The 25,249-nt window shown below is 44.9% G+C and overlaps 1 protein-coding gene across 4 annotated transcripts in view; it reads left to right on the plus strand.

The window, feature by feature from the left end:
- The window catches only part of LOC138245566 (kelch-like protein 3), a 416,865-nt gene that overhangs the window by 371,487 nt on the left and 20,129 nt on the right, over positions 1 to 25,249 (plus strand). For all 4 annotated transcript variants that reach the window (XM_069199266.1, XM_069199268.1, XM_069199267.1 and 1 more), the window contains 3 exons: positions 8,864 to 8,965; positions 18,269 to 18,397; positions 21,435 to 21,575. In XM_069199266.1, coding sequence (XP_069055367.1) covers positions 8,864 to 8,965; positions 18,269 to 18,397; positions 21,435 to 21,575 — 372 coding nt within the window. The remainder of the gene's footprint in view (positions 1 to 8,863; positions 8,966 to 18,268; positions 18,398 to 21,434; positions 21,576 to 25,249) is intronic.

The following is a 25,249-nucleotide window of genomic DNA, read 5'->3' on the forward strand; positions in this document are numbered from 1 at the left end:
CGCCCACCTTTGCAGAGTCGATCATCTCATTCAGTAGAATGAAACTTTGACAAGATCCATGGGAGCCCTTGACCTCACCTTGAGATCCGAACTCAACCATTTTCAATTCAAGAAACGTCCGAAGACTGAACATTTCTTTTTCTTATATATTTTACTCGGATTAGGCATTGCTATGGAAGAACATCAGATATGGGCTTGAGCAGTCCGACTGGACCCTAACACCCCTTACTGTCACAAATCTGAACATTCTTAATCCCTAAAGTCCTCTTTAATAATTGCAAGATACTTCTCTGCAGTTCACAAAACCTCTAAATAAAACCTCTAATATCTGTTCTTAAGGGATGTTGACTTGAGGTGGATTGGCACCATCTGCAGTTCCCGTTTTCACAGTTTATCAACACAAGTATGGGGGTAACTCTTAATATTATCAATATTTCTTGATTTACATATATGCCTCCCATAATCCACTGATCAACTTTCAGAGTACAGATAAGAGTAGAATTACGGAAGGAATTCCATCTTAAATAAATAAAAAACATTGCTATTTCTTTAGGAATCCAGAAGACAGCTATTTCTACCCACTTCCTTGATGTTTCCAGGTTTGTATCCTACTGTAGGACATCAAAAGATATGAATCAAGTGTCATTGCCTCATGTTTTTTCGTTTATAAGTACCTTTTAATTTCAGCTTTCAGATTGATAAACAGAACCTCAACAAGATTTCTAAAGTGTTAAATTGATATTCTGTGCCAAATACAGCTTCAGTGTCAGGTTACTTTGAACTTTGCAACTTCTCCACACACAGAATTATTTCTTGCTAATAAAACAAGATATTAAGTATAGCCAACAGGTTTTTTTTGTAGAAATGTTTTCTTTAGAGCTTGTTTTTGTCTCTTTTAAAAGCTTAATAGCATCAGATCCCCTCCCAGATACAAACTGCAAAAAATAGGGGTGGGAAATCTCTCATCTAGATGTTTTACAGGCGGCCCTAATGGACTAGCGGAGGGGCTGACAGTGCTGGCGGAACAGTATTGGTGGCGGGGCAGTCCCAGAACTGGAGTCACTCGATATGATGAGTAGCCACAATGAAAAAGAGGTGATGGTAGGTGAATCAGGGATCATGCTGTTTCCAGCACATAGCCCATTAGAAGGTCTTGTTGATGGTCAAGTGGAAAATGGTTATGCATGTGCTCATGTCATAGGTGGGCTTCTCAGTTCATTTGGGGTGGAACCACAGGAGAGGATTGTGTATGTAACCATCCAGAATCAGCTATGGCATTTTGGAAGGGTTGCAACCTGATAATGGTTGACCTTTCGGTTAACTGTTGGATATTCCTCATGGGAGAAAACGATTGGGGACACGGTGGATGGAGTAACCAGTCCACCAAACTCTAAATTAGACTCTAAGTACTGCCCCGCGCTACTTACCCTCTCTCCTGCTCCTGCTTCTTTTCTTCTTTTCTTCTTCTCTGTTCTTCTGTTCTTCCTCCTCACTCCGCGTCTGTAATCTTCTTCTGTACTCTTCTTTCCCCCGTCTTCACTCTTCTTCCTCATCTTCTTCTGTGGTCTTCTGCCCTCTGTTCTCCGTTTTCTGGATCTTCTTCTGTGTTCTTCTGTGTTCTTCTGTGTTCTTCCGGTCTTCCATTCTTCTCTCCTTCCGGTCTTCTGATCTTCCTTTCTTCTCTCCTTCCGGTCTTCTGTTCTTCTTGTCTTCTGTTCTTCTGTTCTTCTTGTCTTCTGTTCTTCTGTTCTTCTTGTCTTCTGTTCTTCTTGTCTTCTGCCTTTGGCTCTTCTGCCTCCTCCGTCCTCTTCTCCCCGCGCCTGCCCTCCTGCTCCTGCCTCATCCCCCTCCCCCACTCGCATCCCCCTCTCTATCTCCCCTATCTATCCCGTTCACTATCTACCTCCCTCACTCCTCCTATCTACCTATCTCTCTATCTCTCTATCCAAACTATCTAACTCCCTCACTCTCCACCTCCTCCTATCTTCCTATCTCTCTATCTATTTCCCTATCTATCGATTTCCCTATCTATCTATTTTCTCTATCTATTTCCCTATCTCTACCCCCTCCCTCACCCCCTCTATTACCTATCTTCCTATCCTCTCACTCTACCTCTCACCCTCACCCACCTCTACAACCCCCCCTCCCCTATCTTCTCAACCCTACTCCTATCTTTTTCCCCTATCTCCTAAACCTCCTAACACTCACCCCCCTCCCCCAGCTCTTCTCACTCTACCTGTCCCCCCCTCCCTCGCGCTTTCCTGCCTCGACCTCCTGCACGCCCCCGCCCCCCAGCTCCCATTCGCCCCCACCTGACCCCTCCCCCCCTCCTACCTCATATGGCGGCCGCTGCGCGACAGTGGTAGCCACCCTTGACCCAAGGGTAGGTCGCTCCCCCTGCCGCTGCAGCCCCTCCAGGTTCCTGAGTTCCTGCGTTCCTGAGACCCACCTAACAGTAAGTACACCCCCCCCTCCCAACCCCTCGCTCTGCCCCGCGCTACTCACCCTCTCTCCTGCTCCTGCTTCTTTTCTTCTTCTCTGTTCTTCTGTTCTTCCTCCTCACTCCGCGTCTGTAATCTTCTTCTGTACTCTTCTTTCCCCCGTCTTCACTCTTCTTCTCTTCTTCCTCATCTTCTTCTGTGGTTTTCTGCCCTCTGTTCTCCGTTTTCTGGATCTTCTTCTGTGTTCTTCTGTGTTCTTCTGTGTTCTTCTGTGTTCTTCTGTGTTCCGCTGCGTTCTTCTGTGTTCTTCCGGTCTTCCATTCTTCTCTCCTTCCGGTCTTCTGATCTTCCTTTCTTCTCTCCTTCCGGTCTTCTGTTCTTCTGTTCTTCTTGTCTTCTTGTCTTCTGCCTTTGGCTCTTCTGCCTCCTCCGTCCTCTTCTCCCCGCGCCTGCCCTCCTGCTCCTGCCTCATCCCCCTCCCCCACTCGCATCCCCCTCTCCATCTCCCCTATCTATCCCGTTCACTATCTACCTCCCTCACTCCTCCTATCTACCTATCTCTCTATCTCTCTATCCCAACTATCTAACTCCCTCACTCTCCACCTCCTCCTATCTTCCTATCTCTCTATCTATTTCCCTATCTATCGATTTCCCTATCTATCTATTTTCTCTATCTATTTCCCTATCTCTCCCCCCTCCCTCACCCCCTCTATTACCTATCTTCCTATCCTCTCACTCTACCTCTCACCCTCACCCACCTCTACAACCCCCCTCCCCTATCTTCTCAACCCTACTCCTATCTTTTTCCCCTATCTCCTAAACCTCCTAACACTCACCCCCCTCCGCCCTTAAACCCCCCTCCCCCAGCTCTTCTCACTCTACCTGTCCCCCCCTCCCTCGCGCTTTCCCGCCTCGACCTCCTGCACGCCCCCGCCCCCCAGCTCCCATTCGCCCCCACCTGACCCCTCCCCCCCCTCCTACCTCATATGGCGGCCGCTGCGCGACTGTGCAGCGGGCGCGCCGCTAGTGCGCCGGGGGCGCGCCAGAGGCAAGCCCGTCTGCGCCCGTCTGCGCCTGTCCCGCGCCCAGCGCCACGACCCCTGGTCCCCAGCTCTCCCAAGCCCCGCTGACCCGCTACGACCCCACCACCCTCCACGCCCTCAACCCAGGACGCTCCAAAACTTGCTTCCAAGCTCACCCCAAACGCACCCATGGACCCTTCGCCTGCAACTCCTGCAAACGCACCTTCCACCACGCAACAACCACGACCACAAGCCCACGCGCCATCAACCACCTCAAGTGCATCCTAGTCAACGCCCGCTCCATCCACAAACACGCCGTTGAACTCTGGGACCTCCTCGACTCCATAGCACCGGACGTCGCCTTCATCACGGAGACCTGGATGAACGCCTCCTCGGCCCCCGACATCGCCACTGCCATCCCCGAAGGCTACAAGATCTCCATAAAAGACCGCACCAACCAGGTAGGAGGAGGGATCGCCATCGTCTTCAAAGACTCCATCAGCGTCACCACCTCCACCGAAGACACCCCTCTCGCCGCTGAACACCTGCACTTTCAGATTCGCACCGATCCGAGGACCACCCTCAGAGGATCCCTCGTCTACTGTCCTCCCGGGCCACGCGCCCCCTTCAGCGACGCCATCGCCGACTTCATCTCCCCGCACGCCCTCGCCTCACCGGACTACATCCTCTTAGGCGACCTCAACTTCCATCTGGAACAAAACAACGACCCCAACACCACCACCCTGCTCGACAACCTCGCCAACCTCGGCCTCAAACAACTGGTGAACACCGCCACCCACATCGCCGGACACACGCTTGACCCCATCTTCTCCGCCAGCAAACACGTCTTCTTCAGCCACGCCTCCGCCCTACACTGGACCGCGCACAGCTGCGTCCACTTCACATTCCGACGCGAGACCCGCCACCTCCGCACCCAACCCATCCCTCGTCGACAGTGGAACAAGATCCCCGAAGAGCAACTCTTCTCCGCACTCGCCGCCAACCAACCCACCCTCACCACCGACCCCAACGACGCAGCCCTCAACCTCACAAACTGGATCTCCAACTGCGCAGACATCCTTGCCCCCCTCAAACGCACGCATCGACAGACCAACACCAAAAAACCTCTCTGGTTCTCTGACACCCTCAAAGAATCAAAGAAATCTTGTTGCGCCCTTGAGAAAGCCTGGCGCAAGGACCGCACCGCTGACAACATGACCGCCCTCAAGAACGCTACCCGCGAACACCACCACCTGATCCGCGCCGCCAAAAGGAACTTTTTCACCGACAGACTGGACAAAAACAGACACAACAGCAGAGAACTCTTCAGCATCGTCAAGGAGTTCTCCAACCCCAGCGCCAACGCCAACACCGTCACGCCCTCACAGGATCTGTGCGAATCCCTTGCCACTTTCTTCCATCGCAAGATTAGCGACCTCCACGACAGCTTCGGACACCAGACCCAACCAAACACCACCGAACCGGCATCCACGGCCATCACCCTCATCAACAGGTCCTTCATCAACACGGAAGAAACCAAATCCATCATGAACTCTATCCACTCCGGCGCCCCTTCGGACCCCTGCCCGCACTTCATCTTTAACAAAGCCAACTACATCATCGCCCCGCACCTCCAGACCATCAACTCCTCTTTTTCTTCTGCTACCTACCCCGAATGCTGGAAACACGCCGAAGTCAACGCTCTACTAAAGAAACCTACGGCTGACCCGAGCGACCTGAAAAACTTCCGCCCCATCTCTCTTCTGCCTTTCCCAGCCAAAGTAATAGAGAAGACCGTCAACAAACAGCTGACCAACTTCCTGGAAGACAACAACCTGCTCGACCCCTCACAAACCGGATTCCGAACCAACCACAGCACTGAAACCGCCCTCATCTCAGTCACTGACGACATCAGAACCCTGATGGACAACGGTGAAACAATCGCCCTCATTCTGCTCGACCTCTCGGCTGCCTTTGACACCGTCTGTCACCGCACCCTAATCACCCGCCTCCGCTCCACCGGAATCCAAGGCCAGGCCCTGGACTGGATCGCCTCCTTCCTCTCTAACCGTTCCCAAAGAGTTTACCTCCCTCCGTTTCGCTCTGAACCCACCGAGATCATCTGCGGCGTACCCCAAGGCTCATCACTCAGCCCGACACTCTTCAATGTCTACATGAGCCCCCTCGCCAACATCGTACGCAAGCACGACATCATCATCACCTCCTACGCCGACGACACCCAACTTATACTCTCCCTCACCAAGGACCCCGCCAGCGCCAAGACCAACCTACAAGAGGGTATGAAGGACGTCGCAGATTGGATGAGGCTCAGCCGCCTAAAGCTGAACTCGGAAAAAACGGAAGTCCTCATCCTCGGCATCACCCCGTCCGCCTGGGACGACTCCTGGTGGCCCACTGCCCTCGGCACCGCACCGACCCCCACAGACCACGCCCGCAACCTCGGCTTCATCTTGGACCCTCTTCTCACCATGACCAAGCAAGTTAACGCCGTGTCCTCCGCCTGCTTCCTCACCCTCCGCATGCTCCGCAAGATCTTCCGCTGGATCCCCGCCGACACCAGAAAAACCGTGACCCACGCCCTCGTCACGAGCCGCCTGGACTACGGCAACACCCTCTACGCCGGGACCACAGCCAAACTCCAAATCCGCCTGCAACGCATTCAAAACGCCTCGGCCCGCCTCATCCTCGACATTCCCCGCAGCAGCCACATCTCCGCACACCTGAGACACCTGCATTGGCTCCCAGTCAGCAAAAGGATCACCTTCCGACTTCTCACCCACGCACACAAAGCCCTCCACGACAAGGGACCGGAATACCTCAACAGACGCCTCAGCTTCTACGTCCCCACCCGCCTCCTCCGCTCCTCTGGCCTCGCACTCGCTGCTGTCCCTCGCATCCGCCGCTCCACGGCGGGTGGGAGATCTTTCTCCTTCCTGGCGGCCAAGACCTGGAACTCCCTTCCCACCAGCCTCAGGACCACCCAGGACCACTCCGCTTTCCGGAGACTCCTAAAGACCTGGCTGTTCGAGCAGCGATAACCCCCCCTTTCTTCCCCTAGCGCCTTGAGACCCGCACGGGTGAGTAGCGCGCTTTATAAATGTTAATGATTTGATTTGATGGGAGAAGTGACAGGCAAACTGTAAATTAGGAAGGTGTTGAGTGGCTGGGGCATTTGGAATAAACCTGTCATTGTTACATCTGTCGTTTATCTTATGAATGTTTACTCTTTTGGACAGCCACACATGCTTCACAGAAAAATTTAAAAAATAAACATTGCTCTGCATAAACATGGCGGCCATGTGCTTTCAATAAAAACAAAAAAAACAATAAATACTGTATGCATCACATATAATAGTACAGAATTGCTATAATGGTACAGTATGGGCACATCCTAGCATGCAAGCATTCATAGAAGAGATGTTGAACCCTTATTGGTTTTTAATTTACGTTATAGAAAAATATGATTCATAGTTGCACAAAGAAAGGGTCTCATGGTTTTGAATTACTGCAGCATGAGAACCTAATTTTAACACAAAGGGATAACTAAAAACAAAGAAAAAAGATAACAAACTGTCATAGAAAACTATTGATCCACCAGCCCTGGCACTAAGGTACACTTCTTTGTAGGCATAAGTGTACATGTGATCAGGCAATAATGTCATCACTCACAGTCCAAGAGAGTAATTGGCTAAAGTGGGCTGACCCATTGCTCCTTACCGTACGCTGCGGTGAGCATAAGCAAAATGTGAATGGCAGTTGAAGAGATAAATGGATGAAGAGGGTTACCCAAACTCCCTGCAGGTATCTATACGCATTATTGCAAGAGTCTGTCAGGCAGTTTAATCTGCCAGACAAGATCTGGAAGTACCTTGATACAGAGACACACACACATCTAACTAAATATTACACATTAACAAAAAATGTGTACAGACTTGCAGTAGACAAAACATTCTAAAACTCTTCTTAAGAGGGTCGAAAAGGGTTATTATAGTGCATATCTTCTACCTTCAGTGTTTGCAAGAGGAGGTAGCACCAAAACCCTTGTATGCTATGATAAACTGTGGCATTCCATGTAAGCAAATAACTGTCTACAGTATTTACTAATGTGTAATAGCAATCCACCCCTAACAGCCTCCTGAGTTTAACACGTGTAGCACTACAAATAAGTTAGCCCTAACGTCTTTGTCATGCTTTTTCATAATAAATAGAGCTGACCTATGGGATTTGACGTAACTTTTCACAGTGAATCAGTCAGGCCTGTATCCTTTATCATTGCTTGTCACTATAACCAACTCAGGCCTAGTGGCCATCTGGCATGCTCTTCTAAAATTACAAATATGTACAAACTTAGTCAGCAATAAAATATAGAAAACATTCTAATAGGGCCTAATGAGAATTGCGCTGCAAATGTTTTACCCCTAGGGTTTGTTAGAGACGGTAACCTACCCCAAAACACCCAACTGCTATGGTAGTCTGTGAGACAGATTTCTTTTAAAAAATAGCCCATAAGGGGGCTTTAACACTGTGAAATAACATCATGCCCTTAAAGGTTTTGCTTAAACATTTGCCTTTCACAATAACTAAATCAGCCCTGCTGCATTTGCCTCAGCTTTTCATAACAGATAAGACCTACATCATGACTTAACTTTTCCCAGTGAACAAATTATTGATGCCTTGCTACTTTACCAGCCGAACTGAGCCTAGGCTTTCCCACAAGGCAACCATCAGGCATACAGGGATACAATCACAAATATGTACAGAATTGCAGTTGGCAAAACAATAAACCATCCCTCTGAAAAAGGCCTAACAAGGATTATCACAGTGCATTTCTTTACTCCCAATGTTTGACAGATGGGGTAATAAGCACCAAAACCCTTGCCTGCTATGGTAGTTTGTGAGATTCCATGCAGAAAACAGAACCCGTCTAGCAGAGTTGAACAACAATCCACCTGTTAAAGGCCTAGTAAATTTGACATGCTTATGGACTTTTAGCCAACTCTCTTCATCCATTGGTCTGTCAATGTGCCATTCCCATTTTTGTTCTGCCCGCCATAGCACTGTGCACAGTCCCTATTAGCTTGCCAGTCTGTGAGCGACGCATTCTGCTCTTGCACAATGTGCACTTTCAGACAAAAATGAGTACCTTTGTACAATGTCAGAATGTAAAAGGTGGCAAACCATTCACAACCATTGGCAAAGCCAAACATTGACAGCCAACCACAAGACCTATTGGCTAAGCCTATGCTTCTTTCATTATTCTCTTTCTGTTGCGTGAGAAGACACTTACAACACGCTCATCCAGGTGTGACAATGTTAGATTCTCTCATAAGCACTTCCAGACTTTTTTTTAACTGGAGACCTTGTTTTTTCCTCAAACAGGGCTGGCGTCAGTGGAGACCTACAGTTACAAAACAAACGAATGGTTTTTCGTAGCTCCGATGAACACAAGAAGAAGCAGTGTTGGGGTTGGAGTTGTAGACGGTAAAGGATATGTTGCGATTTTCATTTTCTCCTGATCCTTTTAAAACTGGTTTTATAGTGTCACTCTCAGCAGCCAGGTTGTTTCGGTATTTTGATTTTAAAATGTAACACAAACCTGCTCATAGGAAAGCTGAAATCCAAGTGTAAAACTGTTATCAAAATAGGATGGAATCCTGTGGAACATCAGAAGTCACCAGCAGCTGACCCAGCCTGAATCCCCCATCCCTTTGCCGTCTTGCTCTATTAAAGAATCTGCCCCACTAGAGCATTCATGATGCTTAGTAGGTTAACACATTAAAACACTCATTCTGCAATACGCCTTGCACTCCTAAGCAATGTAATGGGTCCCATGGTTATAGTAAACATCATCAAGAGCAAACCTGGCGGTGTGTGGAAGAAAGAAACTGGTATCTAGCAGCCAGAAGTTTGATAGTTAGGGTGTATCTAGCATCCGCAGTCGCAGAACAGTGTGTTGGGTAGAATTCATGGTGGAAAAGAGCAACATGACAAAGTCACACTGCGCACAGCAAACTGCACGAAATGTAGTGCTCCCATTTGTATGTATATCACTAGGAATACTGATTTGGCCAAAGGAGGGAACAAGGCAATTAACAGAACCGGAAATATGGGTGTTACATGGAATATAACTCAGGGGTGTGTCTGTTTCGATATTGTGTGGCATCCAACCTGGTCATTAAGGCGTCAGTTTTGTGAAAGCAGTGTGGAAAGATAATTGGTTATATATTAAGAGTTGTGTTCCAGTTAATCGGGCACTATAGAAAATCTAAAATAGCACATATATGCTCCAAAGAACCAATTACGAGTTGCCCTGTACAGCATGGTAATTCTAGGAGTGTTATTACACTTACCACTTGGTATTTTACCCTATGCTGTTTGATCATAAATGTGAGGTTCGCAGTAGGGAATATTATGCAGGCCATGGAATAATCCTGCTGTTTATTGCATTATTCCCAGTTTCTAGGTCATTTTTTCGCTAACACATACCAACGACTTGCAGGTGGTATGAGCAGAGCTGATGTCAACAGGTGCATAGTATGCCAAGGGATGCTACAACATGTGGGCTCAGCTTTCCGACTGACCTCTCCAATATCAAAATTACACACCCTGTAGCTCATAGAAAAAACTCACTGCCACCCAGCCAGAGGCCGAACACACCTCATAGCCAGCATGTAGTATGCAGATGACTGGAAAACCCATAAACACTTGTTCAGACATTGCGCACATTGCCAGTAGCACGACAGTGCCCTACTCACTGGCAGGCTGCGCTCTACAAATGCTAGTTACATAGCATTACATTTGGTGGAGACTGTGCCATAATCTAGAGGAATGTTTTATCTGTTATGCCTACATTAGGGTAGCCTTGTAAAGGTAATACTACTGTCCGCATACCTTTGTTAATTTTGGGCCTAATTACGAGTATGGCAGTCCTAAAACTGCTGTACTCGTGGTGGCGGTCTGATTGTCAGATTACGATCCTGGCGGTCGGACCAACAGGAGACCACCACCAGGATCATGGATCCTGACTGGTTGGCAGCTGTGCAAGTCGTGGTCAAGCACAGCGGTGCAGAGGGCGGCACCTACATGTTGATGACGACTTGCCTTTCAGTCAGCCCTTTCATGGCAGGGTCACCACCATGAGAAGGCTGGTGGAAAGGCATGAACGGAGCCACAGGAGAGCCCCTGCACATGACCATGTTGTGAGCAGTGCAGGGGTTCCCCATTAACTCACTCAGAATGGCAGACAGTGCGCATTCCGAGTGTGCTGCTGGCACTGACAGTCCAGCGGCCTTGTTCTCGGCTCTCCCTGAAAGCCAAAGCCAATGCCGCCATACCGTCAGTGCTGGCTGGCCCGGTTGGGACATCATAATACGGCGGTCGAGAGCAGCCTCTCAACTGTCCTAATCGGGCCCTTTCTTACTTATTTGTTGTTTTTTTTATATGTTCATTTTTGTGGAAATCGTGTTTAATATTTCAGAACATAGAAATGTAGAGTGTTAAAAAAAAAATGCATTTGTGTGGCCGAAGCGGTTCTGTGCATTGGAGGATAAAGGTGGTGTGATGCTTTGGGAGGTAATTGATTTACGCTGGGTCTGATATTGAAAAAGAAAGACAACAATTTTGGTTTTCTCTCCAGTACTAGTAAAACGTGAATAAGTATTATTGTGCGTACTATATTCTCTGCAGTGGATAGACGTCTGAGAAGAACATTGGTGCTGACATTCCATCCTCTTAGCCCAAAGAGCACATGCCCTTCTCATTATCTACTAACAGCCTGCAAGCTTCGGGTTAATTCGTTCAGAGAAAGCACCCTGTTGGGAGGCAGTGACCATACATGTCAGCCCTCCCGCTTCAGGTGGGAGACTACCGATGTCAAGGCTATTCTGACGCCCCCCGATTCCTGCATGCAGAAACCCTGTTCTGAGTTTTATGACTCTCAAAAATAAAATATCAGGCATGCCCCAATCTCCCCCTTCAAGAATTACCTCCGACATCAAAGGTTAATGCTTTGTCCTTTATTCTTGGAGGGGACATAAGAGCATATGACTGGCTTCAACATTTTTATCTTTGGCAGTTTTACATAGGGCTAACAAAAACAGAGCTCAGAACTCTGTTTTTGTTTACGCTGTGTTATTAAAGTGCCAAAATAAAATGCAGATTTTCTGTCACCAGACATACTAATAAACCCGATTCAGGCAGTTTGTCTCTGCTTCAGTATAAGTCAGTGGGGAAAATACATTCCCGACAATTTTTATAAAATCTCCCTCTTGCTTGCTCTTAAATGTTGGCATGTATGGCAGCGACGTTTCTGTACATTCAGTCAGGGTATAAGGAAAACCGGCGCCTAGTTTATTTTCATTTTCATAGGAAACAAAAGCTGCTTTTCGCTGGTGTGAAATTCGAGCCTTTCACAGCCACTGCGCGCTTTACGCCGGGAACCGTGCTTTCTAGCAGAGCAAACAATTGAATTAATAAATGTACATGCACGCGTCCAGAAGGGATGCAGTTTTTAACCTCTGCTTTACTTACGTGCATCCAGCGTTGGTGCACTCAGCGCTGGAAGTATTGCTGTGCGCGTTTCATTCGGGCTTGGATGTAGGACGGTTGTAAGGTCACTATAATGTTAGGTTTTATGCTGACCTGCGCGGCCCGAGTCAACTTTCTCATTACTTGTTGTTTGATTGTAGTAGTTTAGCATCCGATTTGCCGATCATCTTTAAACAAACGTCGCAGTTGTTTTGCATTTGCCGTGAGTTGGGCCGAGGGCCGGCGTTGTTCAGGATCCCTGCTAGCAGCTGGTCAGTGCAGCTATCCTGGTCATAAACGCGTCTTGTACTGGAACCTATCTCGTTGCAATATTCTTGAGGATTGTTCAGACAAAGCCCTAAAGATTGTAATCACACCTAGAAAAGAGGATTGCGTTTTTATGCCATGACCTTTACGTTGAGCTTTGGTGTCGTATATGATGTTAAATCTTTACAGCAAAGAAACTGGGGGTGCATTTATTGGGTTTTAAGAAGCACACCAGGTATTTCACTTTACCTTTCATGAATAAATTGTTGATAAAACATTGTAGAGGGTCAGCGGGTATATGAGATTTTGTGGCTGCAGCTTTTATTGCATAAATATGGCTTTATGTCGCTTGACATATAATTTGTCATATAATTTGCAGATATTACTAAAAAATCAATATCTGACAACCAAAACGTCCCAGCAATAAAGAACCATATTTTAGAATCTCGACACCCCGCTCACAGAAGGAACCTCCACGCAAGAAGAGAATGAATGAAAGAATGAGTAAGCATTATTGCATAGGTACCTAAAAACGATTGCAATTTCGAAGCACATAATATATAAATGATATAAATACATAAAATATTACATGAGTTTAAAAATTACAAAAAAATATTAAAATTAATTGCTGGCTTGTTTACCGTGAATCACCTTTCAATATAACAGCTTCCCCGTTCAGGTTTCTCTCAAAACATACTGAAAATATATATAAGACCATAAAATTAGCCATACTCTCAATCTCTAGCAAGATAATGTTACATGCTAGTTGTTAATACTAAATCTTGACTATAATAAGGCAGCTTACTTAGGTAGAGCAGAGGTCAAAATGTGATCATTTCTTGCAGTCATATAAATAGTGTAGGCACGCCACTACTGTAGTTTTAAAGCAAACAAGACATTATTGGGCGCTGACTTTGCGGCTGGTGCTCTTATCAGTAGCCACTTTCAGTAATTTTATGAAAACAGTGGCTAATTGCAAGTCTGTGCAGTTCAAGCGGCAGCATACATCACCAACACATTTCTGGCTTCCAAAACCTTACATTATGATTTTAAAAATAAATTCCATTCTAAGCTATTCCGATGGGAAATGTCACCACTCCGTAATAACATCACCAATCATAAGGGCATTTTTCTTTGGGAATTAGAAATACTGGATAAAGATGTGCCCATATGACAGTCAATTGAGATTACTACATCTGGCACCACTGCTAATAGTGTTTGGTGGACATAGGACTTTTAGTAGTCGGTTGCATGCCCATTTTAAGGGCCGAACAATTGGAAGATCCATCAGAATCTTCACGGATAGTGATAATACTTATCAGCACTACAGAGGGCACAGAGCCTGTGCAGTGCTATCAATGGCCATGCCTGACCCGCATGGACCGTAAGAATGTCCTGGTTATGCGTTTATGGGAGTGCACACTTGCTAGTGGACAGGATCAGTCAAGCAATCCATCACAGCTTTCCAAGGCTGTGGTCACCGATTTAACTTGTGCACTTGCCAGCTACAGTGTCAAGGCAAAATTATCACTGATAAAACAGTCCCCACAGGGGACGATGAGGCAAATCTAAACTGATTGAAGAGGCTGCAGGACTGGTCCCCGAATCTATTATTAATAGTGTTAACTGGAATCATTCAAGTGCTCTACAGAAGGTTTATTTTAATGTCGCTATAGCAACTTTCTAAACCTCAACCAGGGGAATGTGTCTAATAAAAGCAAAGCAAATTGTAAGTGTGCAGTTTTCCCACAGCCTTCAATTATGTGCTACTTCGGTATTTCACAGCAAATTCTCTCTGACGTTGGGCTACCCAATTTTGTTTTGCAGTTGCAATGAAGTATGCCTTTTTGCTAGTGCAAAGACGACAGTATCTGTGTACTTTCAGCAGCGCAGCACCCCATGAGGCGTCGCAGTGGTGTGCTTTAATAGTCTACTAACTAGTTCCTCTCTAACCAGTCACATCTGCACTCATTGGACCAGCCTGTCTTTTGTGTGCAGAATGCATTTTTCTGGCAGTGGAATCTCAGGGTAGCATGAAAGCGAGTGTCGAGGCTGCGCTAGGTTTGCCCCTCTGACAGCAGAGGTCTTTAAGCATCTCACGGTGACAGCAGAGGCTCGGGATGCATCTCTGCATGATGGGTGAGCCTATGCTTGGCACTCAGATGGACATGAGCGGCTGTTTGTGCTCCTCCCTCTTATAAAAGCCCGTGTCTCGATCTCCATATACCAGCCGACAGTCGATTTGTGTAGACTCAATGATTTGAGGATAGAGTGAGGAGCAAATTACAGAGTGACGTACATTATAAGGATATTTCAACTCACAGAAGACTTCCATGACCATACATAAGAACAATGCTTATTCTGATTTGAAGATTCAGTCAAGGAAATCAGAATGCTGACAACGGGTTGCAGAGCAGGAAAGAAAGCATAGAATCGCATTAGTTGGTCGAATAATGTAAAGAATGTATAGAGAATGTGATGCCAATGTTTGGAGTCAAATAGTGTAGAAAGTACAAATAATGTATTTAGAGTCTTGGAAGAAAGGGAGATATCCAGGCAAAGCATTCACCTGATTTACAGTGTCAGCACAAAAGGTGAACATTTATGTGGAGGAGTTATTTGAAGCTATATGTGGACTGGCCCAAATGGTTGTGTATATTCTTAAACACAGTTCTGCTTACCAAAATCAGGATTCATTAATCTTTTACGTATCCCATTTTTGCACTTTATAGATTGACAGGCTGTTCAGTTAAACTGCACAATTCATGTCACAGACCGGTGGTGATTTACTTCTATACGCCTTTTTCATTTACTCCCTTTTTGCAGTAGGTAGGAATCCTGGGGTCACGCCTTCTTGCTGCCACATAGAGAGCTAGGAGCCCCTCCTAGAGTGCAATCTGTGATCATCCATAAACCTCTAGCTGTGGATCTGTGTGCCGGAGGAGAGGCTTTTGTCACATGCTGCTGCTCATTCTTCGAGCCCATGAGGGTTGTAGTAGTTAAGACCCACGTGCTTCCTAAGCATCTTTATTTTGAGCATTTCCTTTTGTCTAGAGTCATTGCTTGCATCATGGGATTTAACTCCCGGTAAAATCACCCATGATTTCTAGCGACTGGTTAGACCTTTCTATTGAGTAGATGTTAGGGCTCGGACTATACACACTGCGCTCGTTTCCTTATCCCACTGCTTGTGCAGTTGCTAAATTAGAAGTCCAACAGAAAACTACAGTTAGGTGTAAATTCAAAGAAAAGTTCCTGTCAACTGGAGCATCAGTGGTAGACAGCCTGTGATAACCAGCCAGGTCCCAAACCAGCCTCCAGTGTAACTTCAACTGAGAAATGTAAACCAGAAAGACTTTTGTCTGAAGGTCTTTGTTGCAAAATCTGTACATTTAAGATCCTGCTGAAAATAAAAGTATGTGATTTTGACCGAGGTTGCAGGAACTCCTTCCCCAGTTTCGGGGGAGAGGATAGTTTCTCCAGAAGAGAAATTCTTGAAAATATGTGTCTGAATTCTGTGGTGGTTCTGAACGGCGGCTCTTGCCAGTATAGCAAAACGTCTGTCATGAAATAACCAGGATAGCCATAACAAATGTCCCTTATTCAGTATGAATTTTCAGTTAAATATCTGCTTGTATATTTTGGAATTTATTCATTCTTTCTGGAATTACTTAATCCTCACTATTTTTGCTTTTTTACGTACTCCAATGTAGACTGAAAGTGCCAGTTTTTCGTTTGTGGCAAATAAACAATATTTCATATTCAAGTACTGGCTCGCCATTTTTTGGAAGGATCCTGTGATTGAAATGCACGTTTCAAATACAGAAATTTCGTTTCAAATACAGAAATAAGTGTATTCCGAACCTAATTGTGTCATTTTCTGAAAATGTACACCTTTAATCCTCAAATAATCGTTTTTTCTTTCTTTTTTTTTAACCTAATAAAAGTGCCTCATATGCGCCTAAACATCTACATATATCTTTCTTAGAACACATTGCTTTTCCCTCCAAACACCCACTTTAATTTTTATTAAATACAGTACCCTAAAATCTGTAAAGCATGGTTATCACATAACCTGCTTAATGGTGCCCCCACTGAAAGAAAGCGCCTTTTCGATATAGCCTTCTTTGCCAAGGGACCACCTTTATTTTCCAACAACAGCTTAATTTGCACACATTCACCGCCACATGAAATGGACTGTCACATATGCTGTAGCCGTATGCCAAGGATCATTATCATATTCCCAGGATGAACGTCGTCTGGCGTTTTATGCCATTAAATGCTATCATAAGCTCTCTATGGACTCATGCAAGGCATCACTAGTGAAAGAAGGGAGGGAAGGGCTTACACTAAAGGGAAAGACAAAGGAAGAAATGTGACTTATTGTGGTATTTCTAGTCCCATTAACAGCATGTCAACCAGATACCCCTCTTCATCACTTGCCTCGAGCACAGCTAGGACCAGCGGGCTTATTAAAGTGGTCTTGGGCAATGTGGATGTGCAAGCTAACAATTTGGCGTGGTGCTATTCGATGCAAAGTTCCTAAAAGTGAATAGAAGTTGTGATATGTTTTAGCAGGGTTTCAAATCCCTCAAAGATATGGACAAGCAAGCCCTCCAGATAGCTACATGACCATTGACTGAGCACAAGTCGCATGTAAGCATCTGGGCCCTAGTATGACATTTCCCATCTTAGGAAGCCACTTTTAAGAGAAACAAACCGGATCAGCCTGAGGACTGATTGGCCAGCTGGGACTCCAGGATACTTAGACAAGCTGCACATCTTACCCAGTCGGCCTCAGATGTTGTTTTGAGATGTAGTGCAAGCTAGCCGGTAAAGAGGTTTGAGGGGGGCGCATACTAACCTACTATGCAATTTTGCTCATTTTCATTTGGAATAGTTTAGTTTCAGGCAGGCAAATGGCTGAATACTTGCAGGGACTGTGTCCAAGCCCACAAAGTACCCAGCTTCTCCTTATCCAGTGGACTCCCGATAAACAGCTGATTATATGAGAAGTTTCTTCCAGCAAAAATGGGGTCAGAATTCAGAGTTAGAGAAAGGGCAGATGCCACCTTCACTTTAACTACCTTGTGACCTCTATTGTCTGTTCTGCATCATTCCTAGGGGCCTGAGCCACACTTTTCCTGCTTCTCCTGTAGATGTTGAAAAGAGGCACTAGTCATCCAGAAAAGTATCAAATCATTTGAGGCCCCTCTGGCGTCTTGCAGCTCGTAATGTGCCTCAAGAAGCTGAGGCATAGTGGCACACAACAATCACAAGAATAATGCACTTTATTTTGGCGGGGAGGGGGCTAAGCAGTTCAAACTTTAGGACAGCACTAGAGTTTGTTCTCCTGTGCCAGCACACTTCTTACTCTCCGTCCTTACTCCTTCTGCGTTGGGCTCCCTCTGTGTGTCTCGCTTAGACACTTGAAGCTTAAAGGTGCAAGGTTGCTAGTGGTTTCTGACAAATACACAGTTACTCGTAAATGCACAGCTGAATGAACAAGCCCCCATATTTAGTGCTTCCGCAAGACATCCCCTCACATGACCCAGCCATTTGTTTAAAATGCTGGAGGTGTATGAAGAAAACAAGACTCCCGATACAGCGATATTAAATACTCCCACACCCTTCATCGTGGGTAAACAGAAGAGCAAAATGAAAACAGATAAAAAAATTATAGTCTTTGAGTATGCCAACAAAGACAAAACTTAAGGTCACGTGTAATCAGTGCAGACTGACATGGCCTTTTGCCAGTGAAAATCATAAGGCCTTCTTCAAACGTGGCGCTGTAATGGCTCTAGGCAGCAGGTATGAATGTGAACTGTGAAAATATATTTTATATACCTTACATAACAATGAAGAAATACTTTAACCAAGTACGACCTTATTCACTAACGGAAGTACTGAGGTGAAAATATTCAGCTTTTTTTTTGATGATGCCCTATTCTGCTATTTACTCATATTTTCAAAATGTTTATTTCTTTCCAGGTAAATTGTATGCTGTTGGTGGATATGACGGGGCTTCACGGCAGTGCCTTAGTACAGTGGAAGAATATAATCCAGAGGCAAATGAATGGAGCTATGTGGCAGACATGAGTACCCGCCGCAGCGGTGCAGGTAGAGTGCCGGTTCTCTGATATTTCTTTGAAATATTTTTAGTTGGTTTATAAGTGAACAGCTGTCACTCTCTGGCAGCAGAGCATATCAAACAGCAGCCACACGCTCATGGCACTCTCCCCTCACTAACTGAGACCTTGTGCTAAACTAATCCACATTCTTCCTTTCTGTTACAGGGCATTTTCTTCACATAAACACATCAACCTCCACACCTCTTCATGTCTCTTGTTATGTCCTTCAGGGCTCATAAACATTCTCATGTATTCACTCTAGCTAGACTCACTAAATCTACTTCTTACCCTACAATGGTTTGCTCTTCACCAATAAAACAAACTATTTGGTTGTAAGTAACTGTGTTGTCAGGTAGCGATATCTTTAAGGTTAGACCTAGCCTGGACTTCATTCAGTCATGAATGTCTGCCATTTACAAGAGCTTTAAGCCAAGCGAGACTGAGTTTGTCTTAGTAAATACCTTTACGCCCCATCCTCAAGAATACTAAAGATGCCTACATGCACCATTAACTACAGGGCAGGCCTTCATAGCTCTCAACAAGCCATGGCCTGCCTGGTGCTCATTCAGAACTGAAAGCGAATTTGTCCCTCCTCTGCCCTTCAGAAAGCAGAGTTTAATAATCAGCACTGTGAATATCACTTCAGTTCCTCTCATTTGGCAATCGATCTTTGTTAACTTACAGACCAGCAGGGAATGAATGACACCTTTTAGCCTGGGAGTCAAACTCTGGCTCCAGCTCCACATCAATCAACTAGCAAAGTGTGCCTTCTTCCCTCTCAGCATCCTGTGTGGAGATCGTCCCTCTGGTACTGCTTCCATCAAAAGTGTGCTTGTCCTTACACTGTGCCTAGTTTTAACAAGTGCAACAACTATAAGAAGCTCGCTGCAAAAAGGATAACTATGCTACAAAGGGACTGAAACTGCCTGTTTTATATCCATTTTGCAGTATTCTAACTGCCTCCAACTCCCAGGCCTAGAAATTCCTACATGAGTTACAGATCAAGGAAGCTTGGAATTGAAAGCCCAGTGGCTAATTCATAAATCGCTGCTGGCCTTTGCCTCACGTTACCATACTGATTTATTTCTCCTTTCATTGAATTAGGCCTTTGTCCACAAGGTGCTGAGCAATAATGCACACATATACATATTCAAGAATCTTGGAACACCCTCTCTCTACATTTGTCTCTTGAACTTGATAGTATTCTGAAAAGCTCTGTGGGCACATCTCTTCTGATCAGTATGCACATTTAAATATGCCTCAAACTTTTTTACGAACCAATGCATGCCTGGCCGCTTTGACATGCCATCACCATACCCCTCTCTTCTAGAAAGCTCTCTAAAGAAATCATCTTGTGGCAAACGTGCTATTCAAAACTACCAAACACAAATAAATGCTTGCTCTGTTGATGAGGGCACCATCACTCCAAGCCATGCTCTCAGAATACCCAGATCTTTGGAAAATCCAATATATTTCAAGCAGAAAAAACATTAATAATTATGTGTAATGTTACTGAGATTTGTATAAAAAAGTAGAAGGTGGATACTGGCCAGTTCTTTTTATTATTATAAAGAGTACTCATTTTTTTGTAGTAACTTGCAGGTAGCTAAGCCCCACTATCAACAGGGGCACACACCTGCGTAGTTTAGATCTAGCTAGGCTTGCCTAGTGCCACACGCCAACCGCTGTATGGCTAGATAACATTCCTGTTCTAACCATTTGGACACATAGCATGGATGGAACAGGATTGTGGCAGCATCCACATCAACTCAACACATTAACCACCATTAAAGGTTTGTCACTGCATCATGTCCATATGTACCCAGACCCTCAGTGTTTTCGTAATGCTTAATTGTCACCTGGCAGCCACTACAACACCACTGCAAAGAAAGGAAAAGTACAACCTAACAAGTAATGTGAGTGTGGGATATCTTAACAGATAGAAACGAAAGGCCTGACTAAAGAAAATATTAAAACTATTTCTGAACTAAATACACTGAATTAACTTATCAATCTAGGTTTAGGCCAAAGAATGTGTAGTTTAGTGAATATTATAGGGGGTAGTAACACCTTGATATTTATGATTAAATCGGAGTTTCCACTGAAAAAGCATTTCTTGTTGCAGGAGGTCCAACCTGAGCCCTGAAGTCAGTATATTGTCAATGCGAACTGAGGTCTGCATATCCAAGACCGCTAACCTCTAAAAAAAAGTGAGGGTAGCCTCTGCTTGGCTGCCCACAGGACTTGCACAGTGAGAGTTGTTCATCTGTGGATGGCGGGGTGCAGCCATCCCCTGCGGCCTGTATGACTGGTGTATACGAGATAGACTTCCCTATTATTATCTATCTGACGTTCTCATGAAAGAACAACATGCACTCTGTGGGTCCAAGGCTACTTCATTTATTTTGGAAACGGGCATCAAAATACCCAGCGCTTTTTAACTTTGCAGTCTTGCGCACCAATAGCCGAAGAATTTGTTCCCATTTTTTATTTCAACAGACAGTGACTTTTCCACAACCATAATTCCTGTGGTTTCCTTGTGACTACTGGAATTTGATGTTTACACACATTCCTCCACATCTAAGCTAGGCTAGCATAACATTTTGTTGAAATTCTGTATATATTTCCGTACTTCTGCCCAAGTCCACCTCCAAAATTTCAGATACTAAGATGGTAGTAGGTAGTATCCTGGAAAGCCCAGAAACACACCGTAGTTCTATATTTGCAGATACTGAAATCTCACCATACTGGCAGAATTTCTATATTCACATATCGTTTTTGTGACTGTAGCATTCACGCACTCATGAGTCTGAGAATCCGGAATTGGATGTTGTCCTCGAGAATGACATTTCTGCACACGCCAGCTGAATATAATTACTCAAACATATTTAAGAAAACAGGCTCTCTATGTATTACAAAGGTAGCATTGCTGTCAACTAACCAATATTTTATTTTAAACTAGATGTTGCACATTTTCTAAATATTAAAATGTTCTTTCCTTATGTTTTTGCCTCCCTGCATTGAAGGTGTCGGTGTTCTCAGTGGTCAGTTATTTGCAGCTGGAGGGCACGATGGGCCTTTGGTCAGAAAGAGTGTCGAAGTTTATGATCCAGGGACAAATTCTTGGAAGCAGGTCTCTGACATGAATATGTGTCGAAGAAATGCAGGTATAGTAATAATTACTTTTCGTTGTCTGAGTGTTAATTTCTAAACGTTGTATGAACAGTGCATGACAGTGTGTCCTGTTTTTTTCAAATGTGCAGTCTATGGACATTTGAAAAACATATTTGAGTAAAGATTTGTTTTATATACTTTTCAGCCAAACTATGCATATTGATTATTCATGTTGTTCTTGTGTAGCTGAATACTTAATAAGGATTATTTCCTTCTGTTCAGAGCATGAACAGAAAACCTTTATTACCCATCCAAGAGTTATGGGTGCAAGTCCAAGATGATGGTGTCTAATGAGGGTCACGGCCACTAACCCCTATAAACGACTTGAAGCATGGGGGCAGTGAGTTATTCACAATCCTAAAATCTTATCCAACACAAATGGAAACACACATCACTTTTTTTTTTTTTCAAATATAATGGCACTATCTTTTTTCTGCTTAAAATTCCTGCTTCATGCACTCACTGAACTTACAACGAAGTCAACCAAACCTAGTTCGTGCCAGCATTGTAAGCATTTTAATTGGCTGAGACAATGTCAGCATGCACTGCGACATACTGCTGTATCCTCAAAGCCACCTGCAGCAGTCTAACCCCTCTTGTTCTCGAGTGAATGTTCTATAAAGGCAAAGGCCAATAATGAGGACAAAGGCATGTAATGGCACTGAGAGCTTGCTCTGCAGGCTCTGGAGCTGTATAGTAAAAGTGTGAATACTCTGCCGAATGAGGGCAGATTGTAGTTAAAGGATCCCCTCCGTAGAGCTGCATGATTTGTAAAACATCAGCTTCACAACCCTCTCCCGGCAGTACCTGCGTGTTATCTCCTGACAGTCTAACCGAGGGATTGTTATGCCAGCACGTGGAGCTCTGCAAGTGTGCCCTGGCCTGTACGGCTATCAGGCAGTGGCGGATGGGCTGGTCTGAAATGTCAGGGTGTGGGCTGTTGTGTTTGGCTATTTGGGGGCCTGTTTTATGGTCTGCTAGACCGGTGTTTACTGTTGACTTCCCTTATATTAAAACAACTTTGTCGGCAGCAAGATTTAATTCATGTAGTTTTCCATATCTTGCTCATGTATTTACAGGTTCAAAGCTGCCCCGATTTGTAGACATGGGTCCCTTTGATTCCACTAATGGGGGCCACTCGTATTTGATGCCCAGTAGATCCTATTTTTTGTACTAGTCCGACCATGAAGCACTGGTGTAACTGTCATTCGCTTCTAAGCAGGCAGGAGGGTATTTTACTGTTGGTAACTTCTCACCCCTGCTTATTCATTTATTGATTGCACAAACTCCTTAAATGTTTTAGTTTTATTTTAGGATTAATAGTCTGAGATAGATTAACTCGCCCAGAATTTGTGATGAGCAGATTTTTACCACTTTGTCATGGCTAGGATGTAAACTACACGTTGCATCGTTAAGCAAGTGAAGCATGGGCAATAATTATTTTTGAACTATATTTGCAAATTACCTGTGCTTATTTCAACTATGCCCACTTAAACAATGAACGGTATGTTTTTCTCTCTCAGAAACATACATATGTAAGTGTCAGTCTGGAAATAAACAAAAAAAGGAAATGCTTCATTCAAGAAGCGTAAAACAATGACATAAAAATCTTAAACTAAAGGTTTAAGATAAATAAAACACAGAAAGCTGTATCGTGAAGCCTGGTCACACAAGTTGTAGAGGCATTGGAGGAACTAATCTCTGAGTGAGTGTCCTACAATCCTCCACCAAAGGAGTTGCATCAAAGCACTAGGGCAATTGTCCACCTCGATCTAGAGACAATAATGCAACTCTAAAGAAAAGCCCTAGTTTAAGAAAACAGATCTCGACATTTGATGTTCCCTAAAAATAAGGGAATACTGGGAAAGGGCTATAGGAACCTTTCACCAATTGTTGAGCTCGACCTGGAGCTCACTGCCAACTGGTAATGGTGGGTATATGGGGCGAACAGTCTTTAAAAATAACAAGTGACTTTTTGCAATGTAGCCCGTATGGTGGATGGACAATACATAGTATGCTGTTGGGGGCGGAGGCGTCACCAACAGTGGCAGATGGAGTCAAGTCTTGATTTGTGCATGGATTTGAAGATCTGGTATACAGGGCCCGGGGAAGTCCACATACATTTGATAAAGTGTACGGCTCCTGGTGGAACGCAGAGGAAGAACTCAAAGTCAAAGTGCTGAAGGGTAAAAACAGCCACCCCACTGGAGATGCAGGGGCAATCAAGGATGGGTAAAAGTCAGTGGAGGTTGATCAAAAGAGTGTTGCCAATTGAGACTGTGTGCGCTAAATACTGCACTAGAGATGGTCAAAATGTCTGTGGGTGAAATTGTGTCACAATTTCAAACTTCAGTTTACAGCTAGTGACTATTGTAAAAGACTGTTGGTTATACAATTGAATAAACAGTTAAAAAAATAAATGCTCCATTATACAGCCAATGACACTGGGACTTTGTGTCCAGTCACTTCTACACCTGAAGCATAAATGGATCCCTTCAGGCTGACTTTCCTCACATAACATGCATTTACGTGTATTTAACAAAATATATTATCAAGTACCTTTTGCATGGCATAGAGGGGATTGCTTTTGGTTATCAGTATAGTTCTGTTAACCAAGCAAAAATGCACACCTGTCAAGCAGTGTTTTTGTTAGTTGTTTATTTTCTTTCTGATGGATACTTCTAACTGAATATTCCTCACCTTGTGAGAACTCCCATGCACCATAATGCATCCTGAGATTTTTCTCAGCAAATTCCCTTGCACAGAAATAGGTGGCATCATGCAGCTTTGTGTCTAGTTCATCCCAGAAGTGACCGTGGGAGTGGGGCCTCGTGTGCCTCCACATGTCAATGCCACTTCTTATCTTCCTGCACCTTCCGATGGTGGATCCAGAGCTTGCTCCCTCAAGTCTGTCTCTGACAGAAAACCTTTGCTACAAACTTTTTTTAGTTCAAGGAACATGTCTCCTCACAAAACTACAGGATTTAAACCCTGCAAGGATTGCCACAAACAGATGTCATTAAAGATCCCCCCCAAAAGGTGTCTCTTGTGTCTGGACTCCTCGCATGATTCAAAATCGTGCAATGAATGTGCTCCGATGAACCCAAAGGCTCAAGAGGCCAAACTTTACATTGCAGAACACCGCAGAAAAGCGTTTAAGACCTGGTCTTGGTCAAAGTCACAACGTGTCCTGAGGCCATTCCAGAGAAAGTTTGTTGTCCCACACCAAGCAATTGGGTAATTCAGAGTCCAAAAACAACCATATGGAGCAGTAGCGGCTGGCAAGTACGACGATTGGAGGGACGAGAAAAAGGATGAAAACATAAGAAAATGCATACATGAAATTAAATACATAAATTAAATAAATAAAAAGGTACTCACCATGCTTTCTGCCAACACGTCACCCTCCCTCCGGTACTCTTCTTCTCCTGACATCATGTCCAGGCCCCAGCTAACTCATTTAACCAGTCCTGACACTGGTCTCATGCTGTTAACCAGCATGAAAGCAGCGCCAGGATTGGAGGGAGCGGCCTCTCTTGGCGCTCCCGAGGACAATGGAGGCTTGTGTAGGCTCTCAACCCAGCAGTCTAAGACAGCTGGGTTTAGAGGTTTATAGTGCGCATGTCTGACAGGCTGTCGCAAGACGGCTGGCCAAAGTGACATGCAC

The sequence above is a fragment of the Pleurodeles waltl genome, chromosome 7 (genome assembly GCF_031143425.1).
Source record: "Pleurodeles waltl isolate 20211129_DDA chromosome 7, aPleWal1.hap1.20221129, whole genome shotgun sequence".
Taxonomy (NCBI): domain Eukaryota; kingdom Metazoa; phylum Chordata; class Amphibia; order Caudata; family Salamandridae; genus Pleurodeles; species Pleurodeles waltl.